Genomic DNA, 26,820 nt, shown 5'->3' on the forward strand with positions numbered 1-26,820 from the left:
AGCAGCTACCATGTGTAGTATTGGTTTAAATGGACTGAGAAAAGACAGAGTAACTTGAACACTAAGAGAATTAAAATGTAAACAGATATCTAGATCTACATTTTTTTGCTCTCTTTTTTTTTTTTTTTAGAGTACCCAAAAATAAGCCAGACAGTTTGTATGCATATGATAAGACTACTCTAGTATTTTATGATTTTCGAATCTAATACTTATACCCTCATGTTGAGGGAAGACTACGTTTAAGGCTAGTAACAAAGACTTCAGTGGCATAATTGGAAATCCAATTCACAGGAAAAATGGAGAAATAAGATGTTAATTCTGTCCTACTTTCAAATCTTGAGGTATGTTGAAGCCTTATACTAAATGGTAGTACAAATAAATGAAAATGCTCACATTGGAACAGAATATAGAAAAGTGACAGAAGGCAGTTCATTCTTGTAATCCTATAGTGTTTCAACATGAAAATATCAGTAAGTATGATTTTTAAACTCCAATAATTTTAAATTAAAACCAGCTAGAAAAACAGGAGGAGCAAAAACTTACATGTATTAATTAAAAAAAATAATCATACAATCAGTAAGTTTTGTCCAGCCTTTGTTACTTTGCCAGCCAATTAGCTTGCCTGTGTGTAAGAACTGTCATTATTTTACTGGAGTTAAAAATTTATTGTTATCTCATAACAAACTAATGATATTTTCAAAGGTATTATTCAGATCTAAATTATAATTTTCAAAAACTATAAATCTTCTGTTGTTTTTTGTTTAAAGGAGTGTTGCTACAGAAGTTTTTAGACATACCTTTTTTGAAGGAGTACTGAAATAGAGGAGTGACATTTTCAGATTGTAAGGATAAAGCACAAACTAATAAGTTTTGAAAGACCAATTTACAAAAACTTGAAACCACCTACTCCCTAAAAGGGACTTAGAAATTTGGTTTCACTTTGTGGCCAATTCTTGGACCAGATTCAAACAGAACGGTCTATTAATACCATAATTGGTGTTAATAGTGTAGAATTAAGTTTTTCTTTGAGGTTGCAGGATTCACTCGCTGAGCCTAATGTGAAGTAAGGAGGAAATTTCCTTTAATTTTAAGGACAAAAGAGGAGACCTTGAATAAGTACCTGTATCAATATAAGTTTCTGATGAAACTGAAGTAATGGAAAATTTATTTTGAGCATGATTGTCTTACAGTGAATAAATTTCAGTAGTAAATCAGTTGATATGTGTGTTTCTTTTTCCTGTATCTAAACTTCAGATCTTAATTGTATGTGGTAACCTCTTTACGATTTGAAGAAGACTTTGTCAGGTATTCAGATTGTGAATTGCATCCCTGATACTAAGTTTTAAGATAAAGACAAGCCATTGTTTTGTAAATTGATGTTGTCTTTTCTCCTGTTAAAACAACAGCTTTAAAGAAATGTGATATGCTCTTCAATTAGTAGTTTCAGCCTTTAGATATGTAAATAAAGGTAGAATTATTTGTGAAATGAGGTATTTCTCAGTGAATCAGGGTATCTGGCATGTGAATCTAATTTATGCATTGGTGAAAAATGATTTGTTTGGAAATGTCATTCCTGTGTTCTAATTATTACCAATTTTGTTTGTATTAATTTTATTTTATTTTTTTTAAGGGTCACAGTTTAAAACTCATAAATTACTTGCCACAAATCAACAGTACAGGTGGTGGATTTTAAAAAATGAGTATCATCCTGATTGTTGAGCAAAAGTGAGAAATAACATTTCTACTTTTCCATTTTAGTTCTTGGGTGACAGGAATTCAGAAAACGATGGAATATGTTAAAAAAAAAGTAGATCAATTAATCAGGCAGGGTCCAGACTATAAAGAACTTACGTTGAAGAAACAACAGTGGATTGCCTCACTTGAAGGTCATCTAAATAAGGTACATTATAACACATTGTCTTCTTAATGCATTCATGAGCAGTGTGTTGCATTTCTTTAATATAGCTATGTGAATATTAAAGTTGACTCAAAATAATTACAAATAACATACTGGTTTGTTAGAGAGTACAGTTGTAGTTAGAATGCTGAATGCTTTTTCCAGCACAAATGAACCTAAAACTTTCTGTAAAATGTAGCTGTTTCCGTGAGAACATTGTAACAGTGATCTTAAGTAAAGCATGGATTTGCTTAGATAATGAGTTGTTATAATTTGTTCTTTTGGAAAAGAAGTGAGTAATCAGGACTGTGACCTGCATGTAGGTTTCTTACACTATGTCTTCTGTTTCATTTGGCTGAAGATAAAAATAGAAGTGTGGCAAAACTTGAAAGTTAATAAGCATGGTGACTGTGAACAACAGCAAATTTTCCGTAAGACTGAGAGTAAATTCTGGTCACTATAGAAATTCCCTTTATTTGTTAAGATACTGTTACATCAAGAACATCACAGACTTTAAGCTGTTGAATGTTCTGTAGTACTACAGACCTTTTTAATGACTTGTCAGAGATCGAATAGACATATGGCTCCTAAATAAGGTTCCCTGTGTAAATTCAAATCTGAAATATAGTTTTTTAACAAGATTCATATGAAGGAGATCCCAGAGCATAGACTGAAAAAAGTAAATCAGATTTAATGACTGAATAAGTAATTCTGCAATCTAATATTTTATAATATTTGCATGTTTATAATGAACTATTCTGAATAAAATGGAAAGTCAATTTGCCATAAATTGGTCCCTTTGCTTACAGTTTATGTAGAAGAGGCCTCATGGTATTAGAACACAGTGAAAATACTGTTGAATATAGCTGAAAATAAAAGATTTGTTGATAGCTGCTGCTGGTTTTATAGAAATGTCATCACCAGCATATTGTGAATCTTAAGCTAAAACTTCAGTTATGAAGGTCATTTTTACTCAGAATGTAGACTCCAATATTGACGTTTCATTCTGCGGTTTGTTGTAATGACTTTGTTGCCAGTCTTGCATTAGAGAACATTTTGAAGATTTCAGTCATAGTAGGTGATCTTTCATTGTAGTGAAAGTGATTATTGTCACATCCCTACCAAGCAAGACATTTTTCATTCCGACTTTCTGCTCAATGCAAAGTATCCCAAATCTGGTGCTAAATTCATCTGCCCCTGAGCTTCATTTAATAAAGTTTGATCCTCAGCCAGCAGTCTCTTCTTAAAATATATGGTACATGTGAATTCATGTGTCTAATAATAACTACACATGCTATGTTTGGTATCATCTGCCTCTGAACTTCATAATCTGTTTTGTTATCACGCATATATAACATCTTACCATGACAATGGAATGGAGTTGTGTACATGAGTCTACATAAAGATAGGTGTCTTGGTAGAGAAGCTTTAAATATACTTTCTGTAAAAAAACAAGGAGCATAATAAAAATACTTCTACCAAGGTTATAATACCTAGATTATAAAACAATTGTGCCTTACTGAAATTACAAGCCTGGGATATTTAGGATAAGGGAAAGCACTATAAAGAAAATGAGAGCAAGCAGGAGGTGTTTTTTTCTCAAATTCTGACTAGACCTGTTAGAATTTTCTTAGGAGAAATAGTAGAATTTTCTTCCTTTATTTTTTCATTCCTGAATTTCTCTGATTATACAAAGTACATAATCTAAACACCAACAGACAAGTGTTACTTCACTTTATTCTATACAAAGTGATGTTTTTTACTGTTTTAATATTGTCTACTTGTATAAATTAATTATATAAATAATGCTTTCAAATAAAGGTATCGCAGTCGATTAAAAAAATCACCCCGATGCTTGCAGTTGGTATGGAAATTGGTTCATATTTGACTGAGTCGGAAAGAGTTTTGAACAAACACCTTGAACTGGCTAAACAAACAAAGGTAAAAAAAAAGGAGTTTTAATAATATTAAGTACTTTTAGAAACAAATGCATGTTGTATGTAATTTGAAATAAGGTGAGAGGCTAAGAGTTCCTTATGTATTCGTGGAAAGAAAATAGGTCTGTAGTTTAAAACTAGTTAATGAACAAAACCACAATAACATTACAAGTCAGTCCTTATATCATTGGTTATCCCCATTGTCTCCATCTCATTGTGTTACTTGTTAGCTACCTCAAGAGCCCAGTATCAGCTCTTGATAGGAAGGCTCTTCAAATATGGATTGCTACTCCTACCTGAGGTATCAAGTTTAAAAATTGTCTAGACAGACAGGCACAGAAAACTCTTCTTGCGGTTTATTATGCTGACTAAAAGGGGTGAACCAGGAAAAAAGAAAAAAGTATTTCCCAAGCGGAGGAACTTTGAAAGGGCTGTAAAGTTGCTATTGCTCATGTCGGGAGTTTCGGTATGAAACCACTGCAGCACTCAGCTCTGTGACACAGATGAGACTATTTTTAAGTCACATCCAGGGCCTTTCCAACTCCCATAGCAGTACTGCAGTATCTGAAAGTGGCTTAAAACCAGCTGAATCCCCTTCATGGCCTTGGCACAGGCGCATTTTTCATGTCTAAGCTGAATAACATGGCAGTATGTATTTTAGGAGTATTCTATGTTTTAGGAGTTGTTGAAACTCCATTATTTCTATGGAGGTCTGTTTTTTTTCAGGCAACAGTTTATGGAACCTGTGAGCTGGATCTGAACAGTGTCTGTGGAAATAAAATTCACTTTAAAGAAATTCCAGAGAGCACAGAGTAAGAATATCAAAAGTTCAGCAAATGAGCAAGAGTCCCTTTTTGTTCCACAAGATTATATAATACTTTTTAGTGTCTTTTCTGCCAAATTTTCATGTTCCAGGATGTTATCTTTGTTGCAGTGTACAGTCTGCCCTGAAAATAGTTGCCTCTCCTACCTGTTCTTTCTGTAGATTGCGATACACTGGAGTTTGTGCTTTTGGCTGAATGACAGAGGTAGATAGGCTAAGTGGTATTGAGTTAAATATATGAGAGTAGATAAGCACATAGACATAGTTATGTGAAGCTATGAACAAGACTGAATCTGAGAACCAGAATCCCAGCTGCATCATGGAAAATATCAGTAACTCAGCTCTTGTGCAGTCAGTGTACTGTGGCTTTCTTCTGGGTCTGAGCAGTTGATGCTGTAGCAGATATGACACGCTATTTAATCTTGGTCCGATATCTGCAAGTATGCTGCATGCAAGAACACTGGTTTAGGTTGGAGTGCAGGACAGTCTAGCTTGATGGGTAGGGACTAGTCTGGAGCTAGGAAGCAATTACTGATTCAAAAATGAAAGCATGAATGGTACTAAAATTCATAAGGCAAAGTAGTACATGGACAGGCCTTAAAACAATTACAGCAGTAGCCTTTTGAGAACCCAGTGTGTCTGGACTCACTCTGGAGTGGACATGAGAATTCATGATGGATGTTCTATGAGAATTGAGTTCTATGAGAATTGAGTATCAGACAAGCAGTTAAGAGGGATTTAAACTCATGAAAATCAGTTCAGAAGGAATTGTATCAGTTCTGGCTATCAATGTTGCCATATGGAACACTTCTATTGTTTTCATTCTTTCACTGTGGTTTACTTAATCCAAATACTGAGATTCCTACCTTTTTTTTCCATTCAGAATAGCTATTTTAATAAATACATCCATGGTTCCAGGAAAGAAATGGCTACTTTCAACATATAATATGCAGTATGAGCTGCTCTTCAACAAAGTAGTATAATTACACCTAAGAAAGAAATACTAGTGAAAATTAACAGTGTAATACCAGTATTCACAAGCCCTTTTCAGTCATTATACATATTGTTCTATGCTTGTATTCTCAAAGGAAACTTCACATGAACTGGAAGCAGCTGAAAGAATCATCAAAGATATGGAAGAGTTTGAACCTGAGCAGGCGGCAGCTTTTTCTAGCAGAACTGACTTTCTGAATGAAGAACTGAAAAAAATTAAAGAAAATATTAGTTCAAAACTAGAAGTTCTAGAAACTTATGTGGCCTTTTTAAAGTCAGCTGTGGAGGTACAGATTACTTACTTATTCTCTGACTAGACTGTGAAAATCTTACCAAGTGATAAACGTGCTTTTAGCTAACTAAGACAAATCTTGCAGATGCTGTGCCATGGAAGCACTGCAAGTCTTTGTAAGCTCCTTTCTACTTTAAAGGAGGTCTGTTCCATCAGGGCAAGAAGCCCTGATCATTGAACTTGCATCAAAGTGATTAGTCTATATACAGGTTTTCTACTGATTTAAATCACCATTGCGGGAAGTATTATAATTGATTTTTTATTTTTTCTCCTGTGCACATGTGCATTCTCATTATATACATAATGAAAATGTTTACATTTATGTACTCTGACTCTTTAATGATTATGCTTCATGTAAATTTTAAAGTATTTCACATAATATGTTGATATAGATATGTCATATTATAATGTTGATACAGGTATTTATTGCTGTCCTGCACTGCTTCCACTGAAGTACTAATACTTCTGAAGGGGTTTAAAAATTAAATATAAACTAGCTGTAGCTGAAATCATAATCACTTCAATACCAACATAATTTTGATAGCTGTGCTATTGATGCCCAGGGCAGTTAATTTTCATTTTGATGTAATGCTTGTTTTAAGATTCTGCAACACTGTTGTTCTGTTATATTTAGAAGGAAATTGAGGATGGAATGGAACCTATCAAGTAAAATTAGCCATAGGATTTATTTATTTGAAGACAAACTGCCAAAAATTTGGATTGTGTATACTTCTGATTATTGCAAACTTCAGTCACTTCATATTAAACAGATCACTGAAATCATGTGAAAATCATTGCATTGATATACTGGTATATAGTGTCCGTGTAATGACATGTGACAGAAATAGAACAAATTGCTGCCACCTGTCTGCTTGCCATCTGCTGGTTGACAGGTTATTTAAAACTTTTTTTATTGTTTAGTATTTATATACATTTTAGGGAGGATGATAGTTCTTAAAACCTAGAAAAACTTCAGAGACTGCTATTTAATTTTATATCTGTATACCTTCTCATTATAGTGGTTCAATTTTTTATTTGCTTTTTGATGCTTATGTTATGTCGTTCTGTAGGTGAATGATGATATTCAAAATCTGAAGGAATTCTATAAGTCAGAACCGCTACAAACAAACAGGGAAGTTGAAAATAAAATCACAATGGAGTCAGCTAATACTCAGTGGCAAAAGGCTATAAAGAAGGTTTTTTCCACCCAAAATATGGGTTGCAATTTTCTTAATTTAGTAAATATGGTGAGTATTAAACCGTATTCAATATTTGATGTTTGCCTGTGCTGAGGTCTAATCCTACTTCTGTGATGGATGGATTGTGATTTCTCCAGTACTTGGTGTTAAAGGGACTAATGCTGCTCTATAGTTTTAAAACACAGAAGTGTTATTTGAGTGCTAATGGCATTATAAGTAATACAAAAAGTTACGTGATTAACAATGTCAGAGCTTTTTGTAAATAATCCAGTATATTTATACAAATATCATACATGCACATACCTGTTTTGTTCATGTTGGAAAGCAGCATATATGTGAGTACAGTATTAATTTTATTTTACTTCACCAAGAGGCAGTCTTTACTAATTAAGTGTATGGAGTTTTAAAGAAATGGGTGCTAAAGCTGCTTCCTTACAGATAATCTTTCCAGGTGTCTTACATCTTGTCTTGGGTTAAGCTGCACTGCCTAGGCATCTCTATCTAATTTTCCAGCACCCCTTCAAGAGATAATGATTTGAGATGTGCAGTCATTCCCTAAGCCACTCCTCCTAAAGTGATCCCAGTTAATGTTGGCAGCATGGATGCCCAGCTATTCCTTCTGTTTTTATAGGACACACTAGGGAGCAGTTATATTAGGGTGAGAAGGAGTTGGTGTTGATAACATACAGCAGAATGCAAGATGAGCTGGAAAAATCTGCCTAAGGAGGGAAATGCTCAGGCAATTAGTGTGGACTAAGGTGGGTACTGTCACAGCTGGATGCAGCCAGGCACAGATAAGATAATCAGTGCATATGTGTGAATATAAGGTTGCACTGTAGTCACTTAAAGTCTCAACGTATCTTCAGGTATTATCTCTCTAAAGACCTGGAAGTGTGTTGCCCACCATGTTTTCTGCTGCTCTGTTCCCATGATATTCTTAGGTTGTAGCTTTTAAATATCTGGAAGGTATGGATCATACAAGCAATTTATAAACACAGCCTTTCGTAAAACAAAAGTTCTGAAGTGGGGAAAGCAGAAACAGCATTACCTAGGGCTCATATTTAAAAGAGGAAAAAATATCAAATGTTCAAGTGCTAAACACTTTATCCCTCCTGTGCTTTGGTGCTGCTTTGCTTATCAGCACAAAGGAGTGGTCTTTTCTTCATTGGCTTCACTTTCTAGTTGCTATTACCCAAAAGGCCATTTTGGGTACTTCTGTCTATCCAGAAATTAGTTTATTTTGTATGAGTGTTAAACAGCTATCAGATGGCAATAATTCATCATTACCGACGTGTTGTAGGTTTTAAACTTTAATGTTAACCATGTCCTCAGTGAACAAATTCTGTTGATCTGTGCCCATTTCTAGAGAAAAGTATTTAAAGACAGATAAGAGTACCAGAAATTTTCAGCAAAATTACATTAGGATAGTTGGGGTTTATTAAGTTTTGTTGAGACTTTGACATTTTGAGGTTTTGATTGTATTTTATAAAAACATGTGGAAAAAAGTGTCTGTTTCTTTGCCAGGTAAATGAGAGTTTAATATTAAAAATAGAAAAATCTGTACAAGTAACAGAAGATATCATTGCTGATCTGAGTAAAGAAAAGAAAGAGCTGACCAATCTTTGGGCAATCTGGAATTTTAAAATTACTCAAGTAAAACCCATCAAGCAACAGTGTCGGATATTTAAAGAACAGCTAAAAATAGTAAGTAAAATAGGAAAAAAACAACTGTGCAAACATTTCTAGATTGTTATTAGTTTGTCTGTGAGTCTCTCATCAACTATTATAGGTATCATTTAAGAGAGATGATCAGTAAGATTCTCCATAGTCTATTCTGCCATTCAGATAGTCAATAAAAGACATGAAGTGTTCTTGATCTTTCCTTGCCCTTATTCAAACACATACAAGTCCAAGTCCTTGCTTCAAATTTTAAGTTTTAATCAGGTCCATATACTATGCCAGCATTGCTTTAGTTTTTTTGTTTGTTTAAAAAAAGCACCATTTTGTTGTGACTTAGTAGTTACTGAATTAAACTGTATGCTAATTGTTGCTAAACTCAGGTCCAGCCATGTTCATAAAGAGGATTGAAATCTCCTTGGCACAGGGACAATATACAGTGTTCCTTAAAAGCAACACTAGCTAAGTTAGTAGCAGAACCAGAGATTTGTAGCTACTGTTTGTCCAGTGCAAGTTACCACTAAACCATGATGTCTGTTACCACAGAAAATACGCTGTCTGTATGGGTCCTCTGATCTCAGTGTCTGAATCATTTTTGCACACTGCCTTAAAAGATTTTCCTATCACTGTTGTCAGTCAAAGGGTTTGAGACAGGGAAGTTTTACTTGACAGCATTTGGGTATCTGGTTTGGGGAAGGTTCTTGTTACAGATTTAGATTTGAGTTTAAATATTTTTTATTTACTACACATAGAAACACTGAATTATTTGATTATCTTTTAGACTACCCATGGATTAGAGATTCTTCAAGAGGCACTCCAGCTTGCAGCAACGGTTGACCTTGGAAGTGATCTTTTTACTGTTTTGGAACTACAAAAAAGGCTTAATGAAATGAAACCACAGTATCAGGTGAGAAGCCAAGCTAATGAAGTGCATGGTGGATCAAAAATATTTTTTTTGTTACAATAAAGATTCACACATTCTCCCCAGAGTCTGGGGTCGCAGTGTTTTATGTTTTACATTACTTTTCCAGGAGGAAGGCTTTGTGTGTGTATGTAAGGTAAGGGAGAAGACATTCTGCCTTCAGTGTCCAGAGAATGTCTTGCGCAGTGTTAGCTGCATATTGAAGTGACATGCAAGCATTGGGGTGGTAGAAGTACAAGGACAGTATCAGCTTCATGCTTTTGAGTTAGAGCTGGTCAGAGCCTGAGGTATGTCATACTGAGCTTCCTAACTCCTCTGAATATGATCTCTGAGTTTTAGCAATTCAGTCTATTTCCCTACAAGCCAGTTTGACTTGTTTTGATCCAAGACTGTTTCTGAGTGATAGTTGAGATTCATGCCTAGCAAAAAGTAAAGTTTTTGGAGAGTGTTTTGAAGAGCATGGCATTGATTTTTACCCCAAAGCAATTTACCATTGTTAGGTTGTTATTTCATCGAATGTATAGGGAAAACTTGCAGATATACTTGTGTAATTTGAGTAACTTCTGCTTTTTGCTAGCAACTCAATGCTGAGCTTGAGTACCTGATAAAATTGTTAGAATTGCCAAGACAGAAAGGATTTCCTGTGAAAGAGAATTCTGAGAGAATAAGTGAGCTTATTCATTTCCATCAAGCGGTAAAGAACACAATGACAGAATATGATGAGATTTTCAACAAGACAGTCAAATTCCATCACATTAAAAAGGAAGTGAGTATAATCTTAAAATATACATGCTTCCCATTGCAGTTAAATTCTTTATTTTGGTGCCTGTTGTCTGTCATATCCCCACCCCCACCCCCCCCAACATTAACTTCATTAACTTGCCTGGTGATAAAAATAAAGGTTTGGATCTAAAACCACATGAATTCTGGAAAATGTAAAATTCAGATCTGAACCCAAATGTAATTACTTAAACCCACATCAACAAAGTTTAGGGTAACACATTATGAGTAAGGAAGGAATTGTAAGATTCCTTTCACATTATTTTAAACACAGTGATTTTAATGTTAATATATTTCAGCTGGAATGTTTATCAAAATCAGGAGAGCTGGATATTCCTGAAATATGTGAGGACCCTGAAAATGTGCATCATGCTAAAGCCTACCTTGTGAATGCCCAGGAGAAACATGCACGTATCAGACAACTATATAAACTGCTTATTACCCACGGAGTGGATATTTTGTCTGCAGTGCAACAACCTGTGAGTAGAATTGGAATGATTTGTGAAATGAAGGACAAATAGAAAGAAGATTATTGGAGCTATCTGGCTGACTTGTAGATGTACAAATTATTACTATATGTACAAAATATTAATACTTTGAGAAAAATAAATGCAGACCTTTAAGATAGTTTTAAAAGGAAGCAAAGCATAAAATGTACAACAGTTGATCATTTTTAGATTTCAAGTTTAGCCGTTAAATTAAATGAAACATACAGGAATGATGAAACTTAATCTTCAGTAGTTACATCAAAAATTGCTTTTGCCAGGAGAAAAGAAAAATGAATCTCTTTGAAATTTTGTTTTAATTTTTTAATGGTCTGTGAACAGATTTTACTCTGGAAAACATTGAAATAGATTTAAAATAGGGAGGAAATTAATCTTAGTGTCACCTCTTGCGGGGGGGGGGGGGGGGGCGGGAAGCACATGACTTTCTGTTCTCACTATAGTATAATATATTTCAAGGCCCTGTTGGTGATTTCTTGAATGTCACATCTATATATGACTCCTGCTACTTTGTAGTGGTTGCTTTGCATATTTATTCTCCTATAAAGAAATAATAACAAAAGAACAAAAAGGAAATATAGTAAGAGTGTTACCTTATTAGTGGATTTAACGCTAATTTGCATAGGAAGATGGATATCATTTTAGAAAGGAATTATTTATTCAGGGCAGGATTCTTATTGGCTTGTATTCATTTACTGGGGAGAAAGCAAGACATTCCCTTATTACCTGCCTAGATTTATTCACATTGCCAGTCTGCTCTTCAGACTCCATAAACTGATTGACAGCAGAAAGGACCTAATTGTCAGGTGGTAATGGACTAGAGTAGGCCACTTCCTTTTTGCTCAGAGAAGACACCAGGTGCAAGTTGTGACTTTGACTCAAAACTGCTTCTCAGACTACTCGTGATTGAGACTGCTCTGTACTTGCTTTCATTACAGCAGAGGTTTAATAGTTTACTCTAGCCCGTTGTGATTGACTATGCATGTTCTGCCTCAAAATGATTTTAATTTTAGATTGGTTAAATCAATACATTTCCTGAATTTCATAAGTTTCTTTGTCTATTCCCTGTTTAGAATTGCATGAATGTTTCTGTAAAGAATCTGAAGCAACAACTTGCTAGGTTTGAATGTGAAAGTATTAACTGGAGCTCCAAAGCTGCTAAGTATGAGGAAGAACTGTTGCAGCATTTCCAACACTGCACCACTCAAGAAGAAGTAAATGAGGTAAATCCCAACACATTAAATGACTGTCAAAAGAGCTGTTGTGTTTGCAATATATGTTACTGTTTACCACTCCCCTAGATACTTCATATGTGTACAGAAAAGTTGATTTTCATCTTTACCAGCAACCTTGGATCGATGCAGCAGCAATGATAAACTATGGTCCATAACTCTGCAGTTCAGGATTATATCAAGTTGTTTGGCTGGCAGTTAAGTGCTTTCAATGTACCAGGAGGACTGGAAATAGAGCAGCTATATTTTCGTTGGTTTTCAGCCCTGTCAGCTTCATCTGAAATGCATGAGTCTTCAGATCTTAAGAAACTGAAGATTCAAGCAAAAGTAGAATTTACATATATTGCAGTTGTAAGGCTATTAGAAAAACTTTCAGTCTTAATGAAAACTTTAGAATAATTTAGTACTTCATATTTTTTTGGAAACCAAGATATGAAACTTAAAAAAAACCTGCGAGAAGAAAAGGAAATGTTCTTTGGCACAAGATATTAGAATTTAGTATTATGGAACTTAGGTTAGGAAAAATTACTTAGTTAATATGATTATTAATTTAGCATCTTAGTAGGCCAAATATAAATCCACTCACAACTTAGCATGTTGGACTGGATAGATGTCTCAGCATAAAATAGTTTTGGAAAAACATTCCATAGAATTAATTTTCTCAGTGATCCATTAAAGTAAGAGGCTGATGGCCTCTACACTTGGTGTTCTGTAGGTTGCCTTTCTGTGTGTCCATGAAATACAGAAACTGGATTCTTATCTGGAAGGATTTCACACTTATGTTCCCCATAATGTGAAACATAGATAGTGGAAACACAGGACACTGGAAGTTATTTTTTCTTATCTTTTGCTAAATAAATCCACACCTGAATAAGGAAAGACTGTATTTTTTCAAAATCACCAAAGCAGAGGTTACTGAGATTTCTGTTCCAACTATTTTTAATGAGAAAATTATTGCTTGGATTTTCTTTTCTTTTACAAAATACTTTTTTGTGTTTGTTGAAAGTATCCATTTTCACAAAAAGGTATTTTGAAATTGAAAGAACATGAATCAAATTTTTTTTTTTTTCAGTCTTCCTTACATTTCTAGTCCCTTGTCAGTTATGAGTGTGTTTCACGCTCTGCTCTTCTGTGCATTGGACTCCTGTGATGTAACTTCTTGGCTGATGGTAGGAACATAAGGTGGTATAGGAGAAACCCTCTGGCAGAGGAAATCAGACTGTAGAAGAGAATGAAAGCATGAAGTACCTAAACAAGAAGTCCCATAATGCTTTGCAGTGGCATGGCAGAATCAGTATATTTGATGTTTGAACTACAGTATTCTAGGTTTTTCCTGAAAACCCCTCAAATTTGCTGAAGAAAAGGAAATGTTCACTGAGCGACCTGTATGTAAGGCTGACCATATTTAAAGATACACTGTTATATGAAATGAGGCTCTGGTTTCCATCCTTTGATATAGGGATTATATAATGAAAGCAGGAGAATGACTCCTTTCTAAGAATTATTTTTCTGTTTTTATTACTTACTAGACTTCTAGTGAGAGCAGGAAGTAGAGGGGAAAAAATAATCTTCTGTCTCTCAAGTTTAAATGAAAAGTGTGTCAGTGACATGTTACTCACCATGAGCCCTATATTGCAAAATTTACTGGTTTAGTTTCTCATAGTTATTGGACACCCTCTGCAAAACAATTGCATTGTATATTTTCTATTACAGTGTTAATTACTGATTATTTTTTTTTTCCATTTTAAGTTGGGATAGCCATGTTGGCTGGTTAAGTTAATACCTGTCATCACCAAACCTAATTGAATTTTGAATGCAAACTAACTGAAATATACTAATTTGGTGTGTGTGGATACCGTTTTCTTTAGATTCCTTTTCTATTAGCGGTTAGCATAGGAAAAATTTCCTAAACATATACTTTTCTACTGTACCTGTATATGCATAAATCCAGTGCCTTTTTTCTTACTTTTTCTCATTAAGTATATATAACTAATTCTGTTTAGGGATCAAGAAACCAAACACTGAAGTATTTTATTTTTTATTTTTAATTACGAGTATCCTCCACTTTGGTATTTTAAATTCTGTTAATTTTAACATCAGAAATCAGGCTGAGTATTGCTAGTGTCTAGCAGACCTGTCTGAAATAAAATTTATTTACCATCTACTATGTATAAGCAACCAAATACTTCATGTGCCAGCAGCAAAAAGCAGCTGTTCATAGTTGTCACAAAGTAAGCAGCCAACCAGATAATTCAGTTGTGATGTACCAGTGTACAGAGCAATCTTTAAAGTCAACTGAAAATATTTGAAATTCTGCTGTAAATACTTACATTAACTTAAATTTAATGTGGTTAATTTCAGTGTGTGAATAAAGCATGTGAGCGAGGGTTTTGGTGATTAAGACTCGTGGGTGTTTGAAAATATCGTACTTCGAGGACTCGGCTAGCTCCCTGTGTTTGTAACATACTGGTGCTTCTTTAGGAAGCAAGGAAACACATTTATAGCCAAGGATACATAGCATGAATTTTGAAAGAGTCTTGGAGGACAGAAAAGTAAAATGGATGCCTTTTGTGTGCCATCCCTAATTTAAAGTGAATTTGCAAAGGCCGCAAAGAGGATTTATGCCCTCTACATCTCTGAAAGTTATAAAGGAAAACTCATAGGACTGAGATCCGTTTTTGCCAGTTTGGGCTTCCTGCTTCACTGACTAGCTTGGGTAGCAGCCTCCAAAGAGCCATAACTCCACTGCATTGTGCTGCAATCATTTGTGATAGAACTAAGTCAAGCCTCAGGTAACTGTAGCTAAAGGAGTTACTATAATCAGTGGGATTATAAGTGATGAGTTATTTACAAAAGATAACTTTTGCGATGGAAAAAAAAAATTTTTTAGGTGATCCCTTTAAAAATAACATTTGTGCATGTCTGCACAAAACTTTCAGCAGAAGAGTAACAGATCCTGAAGTACGTTCTCATCTCTCCCCAGTCATCTCACTTCTTCTTTCCTCTTCATCATTTATACGCTTATGGAAAGATATGACTGAAAATGTGAATTTTAACCATAGAGGGTAATAATCTGTCTCTGTTCACAAGTCAGTAGGATGGATACTTAGCACATTTCTCACCTTGTAATTTATTTTGATTGTGGTCCCAGAATTAAAGTAATCATAATGACTTGAACAGCACCTTTTGCTCTTCCCACTTTCTGGCTGGCTGTTTTGTAATCTTTGTCCTTTTGAAAATCTGTTTTCAATCCATGAAACTGAAACTAAAAATTTTAATTTTTTTTGTATGAATAAAAAAGGAAAGTTGTGGTTCACAACACTGAAGTGCCGCCTAGAGTGGTTTACGCAGGAATGAAAGCATTTTGCTGGAACTCCACTGTTAACAAAAAGCAGCTTTATGACTTGCTTTTCCTATTTATTCTCTAGTTACTTGATAAATCGGAGCAATTGACACCTAAACATCTCTGTGCCACTATCATTCTCCACCCATGACAGGCCAACTGTAGTTAGGAACAGCTGCCTGATTAATGACTATGGCACAATAGACAAGTTACAAAGTTCCATTAAACTTGTGGGCTGAAGCGTATTAGGGTGTACTTTTGCTTTAGTCTCTCTCATTTACTTTTGCAATGAACAGTGGAAAACTGAGATACATTTAGATTTCTAAAAACTGGCAGCTATATATTGTCCTTGGTACAATTGCTGATGATAACAGGAGTTGTGTACATGCACTCTGAGGGGGTGATGCGTAAGTCTGAGCTGAATCTGGTCTTTCCACTGAGGCTAAAAGAGAAGAGTGACAGCAGCTGCAGACCTTTGACACATGAGCCATCATATCTGAAACAAGGTGATCTGATTTCACATACTGCTATGAGAAGAGTCTCTGGCCTTATAAATGATCACTAACCTATGTATGTACATAAGCCAGTGAAATAAACTAAAATAAACTCCTGTTCATCTCTTCTTTTCCACGAGATTAAATGAGCAAATAAGGCTGTTGTGTTCTGAATACACAATACTGTTCTGCTGATGTGGTTTTATTAACAGAGGGCCTTTAGATAGGTTTTATTATTCTGTGTACTTAGGTTGGATAAAGAGCTTAAACTAATTGGAGATCACAGTGCCGGTGATAGAATTCCCTTCCTTTCCATTAGACTGAGTGAACACCATCTGTCTATTCACTGCTGAAATAATGTGGCAACACCCCACTAGATGAAATGAAAATGAAAAATATATCCCTTGATGGATTAACATTAGTATGTAATAATAATAATGATGATGATTGATTGCTAACTGTTCGAGTAACAGTGGCTGCAAAATGAGCATTCATTACTTCCTGAAGTCTTTGGTAGGGGAGGAGGAGGGGGGCAGAGGGAAGTCTGTAGGATTTTTTTAATATAAAAAAAGCCTCAAATAGGTTAACTAAATATCAAATTGTAGATGTGACCTGAACTTGTTAACATTATTCAAGTTAGTTAAGGTTTTTTCAGTTGTGTGTCTGGAAGAACAGACCCTGAAGCATTAGGACTGGTGCATTTCTTTTATATCAGTTCCTTTAGATAAATATCATTTTACATTATTTATTTTACTTTACCCTAAAAGCAAAAGATTGTCAACCCAAAGGATGTGAAATTCTCCCAAAAAACCTACAAAAAATTCAGTCATTTTAATATTCTTCTATTTCAAATATTATGAATTAATTATAAACAATTTGAAAACTTGATCATGTAATTGCAATGTAATTGAAACAGTACCTTTTATAAGTTACCAAAACCATATTTTAAGCAGGTGTTTTTACTTACCTTGTTCTCATGTCTGTTGCTTGAATGCATTCCAAAGTAACTGTAATATCTAAAAGGATTTTCTGCAATTGTAAATAAAATTGAAAATTACATACAGAGAATAAATACTGAAAAAAATATTATACTTTATTTCTTAGTCCTTTAAAGATAATTTAACTGAGTATGTTTGATATACTTATTCACATAACATTGCTAATGCAAAGAATGACATGTAGTTTGTTAAGGTCAAACAGGTAATTGGCATTGGGGAAAATAATATAACAACCCTGTATTATAACTAGTTCCCATGGTAAATAAACACTGTTCTTTAAATTATGTTGATCATATATGACTCTTCTTTTAGATGTGTATTAAACTCAGTCTGATAAATTGGCAATGCATGTAATCCATATGTGTGTAAATGAAAATGTAGCTTCCTAAAGCTTCTTCAGTGTCATTCCTATCATTCTCTAGATTTTTAAAATATTTTGTAGATTAAACATGTAGCTACCTCCCATCTAAGTAAAAAGAGTTTTACAGTATTTGTAATATAATTTAATTTAATAGTTCTTATTTCAGATGTTAGAAACCTATCTGAAAAGTCTTGAAGACACAGATGCCTCATAATCAGAGCTACTAGTTCATCTGAGTTTATATTATTATAAGAATAGTTTTCCCTAATGTTGAGGTTGCTGCACCAAGTCAGTGTTAACTGATAATAATAATCTCCTATGGTATCAAATATATGTAGCTGTAGTTAGGTGAGGCTTCTTTGGGTATCTCTTAGGCAGAATCTCTCTGCTACCATACTCATAGAATGGCTATTTGAAAGGCAGGTGCTGATTTAGTCTGCATCTTGATCCTGCAAAGAGCTAGATTCATCTTTGTATGCTGTGAATCATTGTACTAAGATGTTTGGACGAGCACAGGGTATAACGTTAAGTCCCTGTGTAACTTTCTTTCAGAAGCAGGGTTTCTGAAAAAGGAGGGGAGGAAACCCCAGTAAAAAACCCAACAACCTGACATAAATGAAATGTTGTATTGTAGGGGGAAGGTACTATGAATAAATACAAATCTGCTTGCCCAAGACCACAGAAGTATTTTTTTCTGGAAACTAAGCATGGGTATACATTTAAAGTGGCTACTGTTTCCACTGAATAGGCTAGCATGCATGAAGGACATCTGCCGCTACTTAAAATCAGTGAAAGCTATTGGACAGGATTTTTTTCATAGGTTGTGTAAGCAAGGATCTCATCCTTTGCCCCAATCCGGATTTTTTGCCCCAGCCATTCTGGAGACAATACTCAGCATTCAGGAAGCAAAAGTGTTGTTTTAGCAAGATTATGAGTTTCCATTACTGGAACAAAATTTTGAGGAAATAAGGATACTTTACGAGGTGGAATAGTAGTATTAATTCCTGTATTAAATTTTCAGTGTTCAGATTGCGGTCTGCTAATCAGCTCTTCAAAAAACCTAAACTGAAGCGTGCTGGTTTCTTTTTTACTAACAAGTATTCTTTGTTTCAGCTCAGAGAATCATTTAAGGATCTCAAAAAGAAATTCAACAATTTGAAGTTCAACTATATGAAGAAAACTGAAAAAACTCGAAATTTAAAAGTACTTAAAATACAGATTCAGCAAGTCGATACATATGCAGAGAAAATACAGGTAATACTAGAAATTTTAATCTTAGTGAAGGCTTCACTGGCTGAATTGCTGTGGCCTGTACCAAGCGGATCCGAGGAGATGCAAAATGTATTGTGAGCTTCCATTTTTGTTACACAGCTTTATATCCTTCCCCTGTCTCAGTCACTGACTGAGACATTTTTCTTTGTTCTATTGCTTTTATTTTTCCAGTTCCTTCAGTGAAATGATCTTACCTCAATTCCTGACTTTTCTGTGTTCACTCCTTTTATCTTACATTATTTTTCTATTTAATCTTTTATTTTTCTTGTCTCTGTTCCTTCACAGTTTGTTCCCTCTTAAAAAAACAAAACAAACACCCTGTCAAAACCATCAATAAATGTGCACATATTCCCTCTTGCATCCAGCTACTTTCTTGTCTTTCTCATTTTATCATGTGACCTTCAAAACCTTTTTCTGTAGCTATTGCCTGGAGTTGACCTTGCTCATTTGCACCTTAGAACCTTGCTAGCCTCCCCCATTCTTTGCATTCATCAGAAACTTTTCTGCCAAGTCCTGAAATGACCTTTTTAGTTGTCAGTCAAAACTCGCACATTTTGTTTTGCTTGCCCTGCCAGTCTCTGCCTTCATAACTTTTTTACTTGAAATTTTCAGTAGCTTCTATGATTCTATTTTTGCTGTTTCTTTTGTTGTCATTGACTGTTCCTTTTACAACCTTTTTTCCTCCCTTTTCCTGGCAATTTCATCCACAAATGCATTTTCAGATCACAGAATCATTGAGGTTGGAAGGAACATCTGGAGATCATCTAGTTGAAATTCCTTCCTTAGAGCAGGGTCAACTACAAAAGATTGCTCTGCATCATGTCCAGTTATTTTTTGTATAGCTCCAGGGATGGAGACTCCACAACGTCTGTGGATAAGCTGTTCCATCCTCAGTAAAAGTGGGTTGTTGTTGGGTTTTTTTTATTATTATTTGGGTTTTTTTGGGTTTTTTTGGTTTTCTTGAACACAATTTCCTGTATTTCAGTTTGGGTCCATTGCCTCCTGTCTTTTCACCACACACCGCTGAGATCAGACTGGCTCTTTCTTTACTCCCTCTCATCATGTTTTTGTACACATTGATAAGAACCACCTTGAGCCTTCTCTTCTCCAGTGCTTTCTGTCTTATATAACACATGCTCAGTTACTCAGTCATCTTTATGGTCCCTTGCCAGATTAGCTGTTGTATTTCCATGTATTTCTTGTACTAAGGAGCCAGAAGTGGACACAGGACTCCAGATGTAGCCTTCACTAGTGCTATGTAGAAGGGAAAAATCACCTTCTTTGACCTGCTGGCAAGGCTTTTCCTACCAGTGTATATTCTTACAAGCATATATGTGGACAGTTCATGAAATACTTTCCTGTTTCAAACAATCTCTTCATTTCCAAATGAAAAATAAGGAGCTGTATTTTTGCATCACTTGTAAAACAGCTAGCACAATGAAGTCTGATCAATTGTCAAGACCAGTGTTCCCAGGATATAAAATATATACACATATGTAGTATACCATCTTATCCTAAAACTTACAGGTCATGTTTATATCAGATATCATAAAGTACCACTATTAATACTTGTTCCCCTTGGTCTTTGGGGTTATGCTAGATTGTCATTGATGTTGCTTACATCAGATTCTTAAGACAAAAAATGTAACTGAATTCCACCTTTAATAAATATAATTTACATTGATTTTAATCAGCATTGTAGAGGCCCTTTGATTTTTGAAAAAGTAACTTGTAATTTTAAAATATATGACCAAGAAATAAGTTTGTGTGGTTTTTCCCCTATTTTTTACTTTGTATATCTAAAAATAGAAATATTTTTGTTGCGGTATTTAACATTGCTATATCTATTAAACAGGTTCTTAAAAAGAAGTTGGATAATTTGGAGAAGAAAGTAATTTGCTCTGAAGGAAATGAACCTAATGCTAAAGTTGAAGTCCTCTTGGGGTCAATCAGTGACTTACAGAAACAGCTGAATGACTTTAGCAGAGTTGTGGAGGATTATAAGCAAAATCTGGATCTCATGGAGCATCTGCAACAGATGATGGAAGAGGTACTAGTAAATCTGAGATCCTCACTGTTGCTGTAATAATGATCAACAACTGGGATAGATAAAAGTGCTTATAACTGCTTCAGGCAAAATCTGACACCTCCAAAAGTAGTAGATGGGTAAACCCCTATACATTCTTCTATTTTTTTCTTTGCAACTTTGGGGGGAAAAACCCATGTGATGTTACCGTATTCTTGCACTGCTACGCATGCAACAGAGGTCTCCACCTCCGTATGACTTTTACGGTGATTCAGCTTATCTATGATTTCTACTTATGAGCTCATTTTCTCTAAGTATGTCTGAGGCAATGCAGAAAATGCCCCAAGACCCTCTTTGGTAGCTGTCAAACCACAAGAGCCAGGTTATCACAAAACTCAGTTTGTTCGTTGTCAGAAAGAGCTGTCTGTGTAGTATGTAATTCTGAAAGTGAAATGTATATATTTTTTATATATTTAAGTATATGATGATTTAGGGTTTTTTTCTGAACTGCAGTCTAATTATTTTTGGAGGCTTTTGTAACTTTATTTTAATGTGTTTGAGGACTGCTTCACACATTGTCGTCTTGTAAAAGAAAAAGAAGTTTAGAACAGTCTTTTCCCTTTTGCCACGTTATGTTGGTGCATCTGCTGTGAAGCAAGCACATTCCTGTCATCATTGTTTATTTTTAGAAATAACACTGATCATATCTCCAAAGTGATCTAAAGGCATGAAAAATAAACTCCCTTAATGATGCATCAGAATACAAAAGTTTAGTTTAAAAGATGTTTTCAGTATCCAGTGATCTGATCAATGTCATTTCCTATATTGTTAGCAAGGCAGTTTGTTACCATTTGCTGTGCATTTACATTTTTAACCACCTTCCTTTATTTTGAGGGAAATAGATTATTTCCTAGAGATAAAATCTGATTGCTTAATTTTTTTACTCAGTGTGAAATATCACCTTTTACTGAAAAACTTTCTTTCATCAGATAGGCACAGTCTTAAATACTGATTTTAATGGCAGTTAAAAATGGCGGTTATTAGCTGCTTGCTGTATTGATACAATGTGGATGATAATGAGTGAACACCAGATTCTATTCTCCAATTTGAGTATTGTTAACCAAAAATGTTTATTAAGGGTAGTTCTAAAACCTACTTTTGTCAGTAGAAAGATTCCTGGCAGCTTTAATGGTTACTGAGACCAAACCCCATGTTCGCTAGTAGACTAAATCTAAGCAACCTTACTGCCCTCATGGAAGTATAACTGTGGCCATGTTATGAAGTTTACAAAATGAATCAGATGATATTTAAGGTGAAAAGAACTCGGAAATAAAACTTGTATTTGCAGAACCACTAACTAATAACCTCACTGTGCTTGTAGTATAAGTGTGGATCTAGTGTTTAAAGAAAATTTAACAGCTGTTAATATTTGAAGCAGCATTGGTAATGAATGGATGTTTTTCAGGTTAAATTAAAATCAGAAAACGTAAGATACTTAAAATGGTGTATGCCACTGATTATGGAAAGTCTTAAGAATATTCTACAAAAGCTTGAGCTGCTGATGATAATACATTATAATGCAGTGTTTTTATTCCTCAGTGTCAATTTTGGTTTGAAGATGTGAGTGCAACAGTCATTAGAGTTGACAAGTATTCTGCAGAATGCAGAACAAGAGAAGCAATAGACTCTCTCTACAAGCAATTCAAAAAGTTTATTGAGCCTACAGTGCCACAACAAGAAGAAAAAATTCAGCAGATTATAGACCTCGCTAAACAGTTATATGGTGAGGAGCTGTCTGGTAATGTGCTGTGGGGAAAACCCCAATAGTTTAGGACAGGAGGAAGCAGATTCCTAGATACGCTTATTTAAGAGGAAAATCCCATGAAGTTTAAAAAACTAATGTTTCAAAGTATTGACTGGAAGAAATGAAGGATTTCAGAACCAATATTAAAAAAAAAATAAATACAAAAGTACTCAACGCTCTCGTACTTGGCTTTCTGTATACAGCTTGAGTTCACCTTGGAATAAAAGTATGAATGTCATTGTAATATTTATTAGCTTGGAATTAAGACTTCATGGCTTATGCTATCTTGTAACAAGCAAGCCTTTGAAGTCAAAGTATATTACAGTCATATACCTCCTGAGTGATTTTTTTTTTCAGTAACACTGTTAATAACTAGTGATATTTACCAACTTTCTTAAGCATTTTATTAGCCAAAAAAGTAGATTATCATGTAAATACTGCATTTAACACTGTATTGATTTGGAACATTGTTGACCAATAAGAATGAAGGTCAACAGACTTCAGGTTTTGCTTTTTTTCTTCAACTGGTAATTTTTATATACTTGTTGAAGTTATTTTATCCAAAGATATGGTAACCAAACAAACGTGCAAGTATAGTGTGTAGCCTATCAATTCAAGTATTAAATCTGAAAAAATTTCAACAGAGTCAGACTGTGCTTTGACAATCCTTTAATTTAGTGTTGAAAAGACTAGAGGGCACAGATTGGGGTTCCCCCCCCCCCCCCCCCCCCTTTTTTTTTGTAACCTTCTTGATATAAACATTCCTATCTGTAGGAAATTGGCTGACAGAATGGATTCTTGATGCCAGCTGATCAGGAACACTGGGAGAAAGAAGCTGCTTTGTGTTTTTTATGTCACTACATGGGGAAAAAAGCTTCTCATCCTGACTGTTTTGTAGGAGGTATCGAAGTGCCTCATAGCTGTGTAATACAGCAACTGGTTTAGAAGACATTTTATGAGGTCGTCATCTTTTCAAGCTGTATCACTAACCAGAAATAATTTTGTTCAAAGAGAATCTAAGCAAAAGACCTGCAGCAACTATGAGGGCTTATCTCAAGTAAGCTAGTAAGAGGTAGGAAAACATATTGCTGTGAATCACAGAACTACTTCAACAAAACAAAACACAGAAAAACATATTGTAGTATGTTGGGATTACAAAGTACATTGGTGTGCATCTGTTTGAAGCATTCTGTTCTACTTTTATGTTGTTCTAACTTTGTAGGAATTGAAGAAGGAAAGAAGTATGTTGAAAAAGCTGTATTAAAGTACAAAGAGATCATTAGTTCTATTGACCGGTTATGTAGATCTCTGAGAGAATTTAAGGAAATTAAGGTATGGTTTTTTTTAATCTGGAAAATGTATTGCATTTGTATCAATTTACCAGGCTTAGTGTCTGAATCAGAACTTTTAACTGAGGATCATCTGAAGTAGTATGAAGCGTTTCTGAATTGTTTGCTTTTCCATTACCTTAGGTAATGATTGTAATAATCGAAATGCTGCCTGTTTGTCCACTAAATGTTCCTTCTAGGTTTCTTTTTCTCAACTTTTAGAACTGTTACTGCTTTCAGGTAACCTTTAGGGAAGAATGTCACAATTTATTTGAGTATCTAGACAAATACTTTTTTTCATATTTCTTCTTCCCTTGGTGCTGCAATATAGGTAACTGCTAGATCTGTGAATTGCAAAATAACATCTCAGGGCTCCCTACTAGAAAAATCATCCTCCAAACTAATTTGTGTTAAAACCAAAGTAATTTAAATTAGAAAAGCATGTCTTATAACATTGATAATTAAGAGAACAGCAGCATCTTTAATTTCATATTCTGATAAGCTTATTTATGTGGAATAAAGTATAACGTATCAACTGAGGAGGAATTATGGAAGACAGCTGAGGGAGCTAGATTTTTTTTTGTTCTATTCCATCCTCCCACTCTCAAAGTAATACATGATAAATCTCCCACATGCAGCAGTAGCTGATGGGTGATTCTTCTGGGAAGTTGGAAGAGTTAAGATGCTTAAATATCCTGCTCTTTTTGATGTTGAGTATTGTTTCACTTTTTTTGGATGGGGTTATGCTATAAAAACTAATGAATACTCAGAAGTGTCCATGGATACACTTAAAAGCAGTAAGAGATGCCAAAAATATGAATTCATTCCAAAAGTCATTAGGTGACTGACAAGAAGGCTTTGCCTTGAACTGTGACCATAAAGAAACTTCAATAAAAATGCCAATTAGATTTTTCAAATTTCTCCTCCCAATCCATGTGTTATATAAATGCTGTTTTGTGCAGGGCAGTAACCCCAGGTTCTGTGAGAAGACAACTTAGATCCTTTGATCTTTTTTGTAGTTCAACATAGTATGATCTTTTCATGAGAACTGGAATTTCAAAGTAATTGTAATATTTCACTTTGACTAATTTTGCTAATTGTGAAGTTATCTTTCTTTAACAGAGTTTTTTGGAGAATGCATTTTTCATACAGAACCATGCTTAAACTATTTATTGAGTATTTTAACCTTTAATTTACATAAATCTTTAAATGAAGTCAAAATGAATATTATAAAAAATAATTTTCTGCAATAGAGGGTATTTCTGCAACTTTTATCAAACGAAAGTATTTTTTTTATAATATGTAGTGTTCTGAGATTTTAAAACTAATATACATATTGAACATTTCTAGAATATCTCAATGGTTCTTATCTGTATCTTATGAAGAATAAAAAATTCAGCAAATTATCTACAGAAATAGGTGCCATGAGTATGGAATGCCATGATTATGAATTCAGTTTCACTTTCTGTCATTTTTAAAGCATAACAAATTAAGAGGAATTGTTGTATTGTGCTATCTTTCCTGATTTTACAGGGCTGTTGAATGTGAGAAGAAAATTCTTGGATTTTTAAAATGCAAAATTAGAGGCTGCTACTTCTTCAGAAAAAATAATTGAACGGATCACACAGAATTTTTCACTTCTTTAATGCTAGAATGGAATTTCAATAATGCAACACTCCCTTATAAGTACTTATTTAGGACTGTAACTTTCAGCTGGACAGCTAAAGATGTGAAATATGCAAAACTGTAACTATAGAACTTTTGGCTTTCTTTGTATTGTGCCACTGTGATGTTCCTTGAAATCTGTGGATTTCTTCCATGCAATTTTAAAGAATTCATGAGGTCTTCATAAAATACAGTATGTTTGTCCAGGTTTCTGTTGTGAAAGTACTTTGTAACCAGTTGTACAGTCTTTGAGTCTAAAGCTAGAAATAAGTATTAGCCAAAATGAATGGTAAAATAGCTAAACTAAAATACAGTTAACTATATTCAGAGTGTTTATGGACTGTCCAGATGGTAGGAAAGCCAGAACAAATGCAATTTTTGCCTGATGTGCTGATGATAGGTTTTAAATAAGATTTCACTTCTTTTTTTCCTACTGTGTTGTACAGAACATAAGTCAGTGTGTAGGTAACAACTGCTACCTTATTTTGTGTATAAGCCTACTTCATTTTCTTTTCACACAGCAGAAAGATGAGTTTTCTGAAGAGTTGGTTACTGATCAAAAAGAAGGAGGAAATGGTCAAAAAGACAAAGCAGAGGAAGAAAAGCAGCAGGTTAGTTGTTGGGGTTTTTTAAAACTAGAACTCTGTTTCTTCTGTTTACTTGCCTATTGTTTTCTAAAATAATATTATTTTCATAATCTTTTACATACTTTCCTTTGGTCTTGTTGCTACAGTATTCTTAATGTGGATGTCATCTTTGTGAGCATTCCTCCTTCCTCAAGGGAGAACACCTCCTGTTCTCTCCTGTATAATAAGACATAAGGGAATATAGGAAGTTATAGGAAGTAACAGGAGACTGCTGTTAGTATTTGCCAGAGGCCTAATATTCCTATATAACCCCTAGAGACAAGCTATGAATGTATTTGATTTTTAAGTAATAAACTATTAGAGAAGCCTCATATCTCAGAATTTGAACTAGAATTTGAACGGTAGAAATTGTGTTTCTTTGTTGAATCATTAAGGTCTTCATTGTTCTAAACGTTTTTTTTCAGGTGGCATCAGATAAATTGCTTACAAATTCAGGAGGCATTACTGAGAAGATAAACAATACTCTGTCTCCTGCCAGCACTAAACAGGTATCTGCCATTCGTGTTGATTTTTATGTTGATTTTTTTCTTTTTCTTTTTTTTTTTTAAATCAAATTGATAGACGTTGTTGCATACTCTCAAAATAATTTTACTCCTTAATTTGTTGGTTCTCAAAAGCAATGGATAT

At 34.5% G+C, this 26,820-nt stretch overlaps 1 protein-coding gene across 1 annotated transcript in view; it reads left to right on the forward strand.

Moving 5' to 3' along the window:
- CCDC141 (coiled-coil domain containing 141) overlaps window positions 1-26,820 on the forward strand; it is a 121,324-nt gene that overhangs the window by 70,438 nt on the left and 24,066 nt on the right. Inside the window, exons 9-23 of the mRNA XM_080399189.1 lie at window positions 1,759-1,900; window positions 3,719-3,838; window positions 5,746-5,937; window positions 7,013-7,189; window positions 8,666-8,845; window positions 9,600-9,725; window positions 10,318-10,506; window positions 10,820-10,999; window positions 12,097-12,246; window positions 18,565-18,705; window positions 20,579-20,773; window positions 22,349-22,532; window positions 23,776-23,885; window positions 26,068-26,157; window positions 26,598-26,720. Of these exons, the coding sequence (XP_080255315.1) occupies window positions 1,759-1,900; window positions 3,719-3,838; window positions 5,746-5,937; window positions 7,013-7,189; window positions 8,666-8,845; window positions 9,600-9,725; window positions 10,318-10,506; window positions 10,820-10,999; window positions 12,097-12,246; window positions 18,565-18,705; window positions 20,579-20,773; window positions 22,349-22,532; window positions 23,776-23,885; window positions 26,068-26,157; window positions 26,598-26,720 (2,299 nt within the window). The remainder of the gene's footprint in view (window positions 1-1,758; window positions 1,901-3,718; window positions 3,839-5,745; window positions 5,938-7,012; window positions 7,190-8,665; window positions 8,846-9,599; window positions 9,726-10,317; window positions 10,507-10,819; window positions 11,000-12,096; window positions 12,247-18,564; window positions 18,706-20,578; window positions 20,774-22,348; window positions 22,533-23,775; window positions 23,886-26,067; window positions 26,158-26,597; window positions 26,721-26,820) is intronic.

This window comes from Falco punctatus (assembly GCF_963210335.1).
Source record: "Falco punctatus genome assembly, chromosome: 8".
In the NCBI taxonomy this organism is placed as follows: Eukaryota; Metazoa; Chordata; class Aves; order Falconiformes; family Falconidae; genus Falco; species Falco punctatus.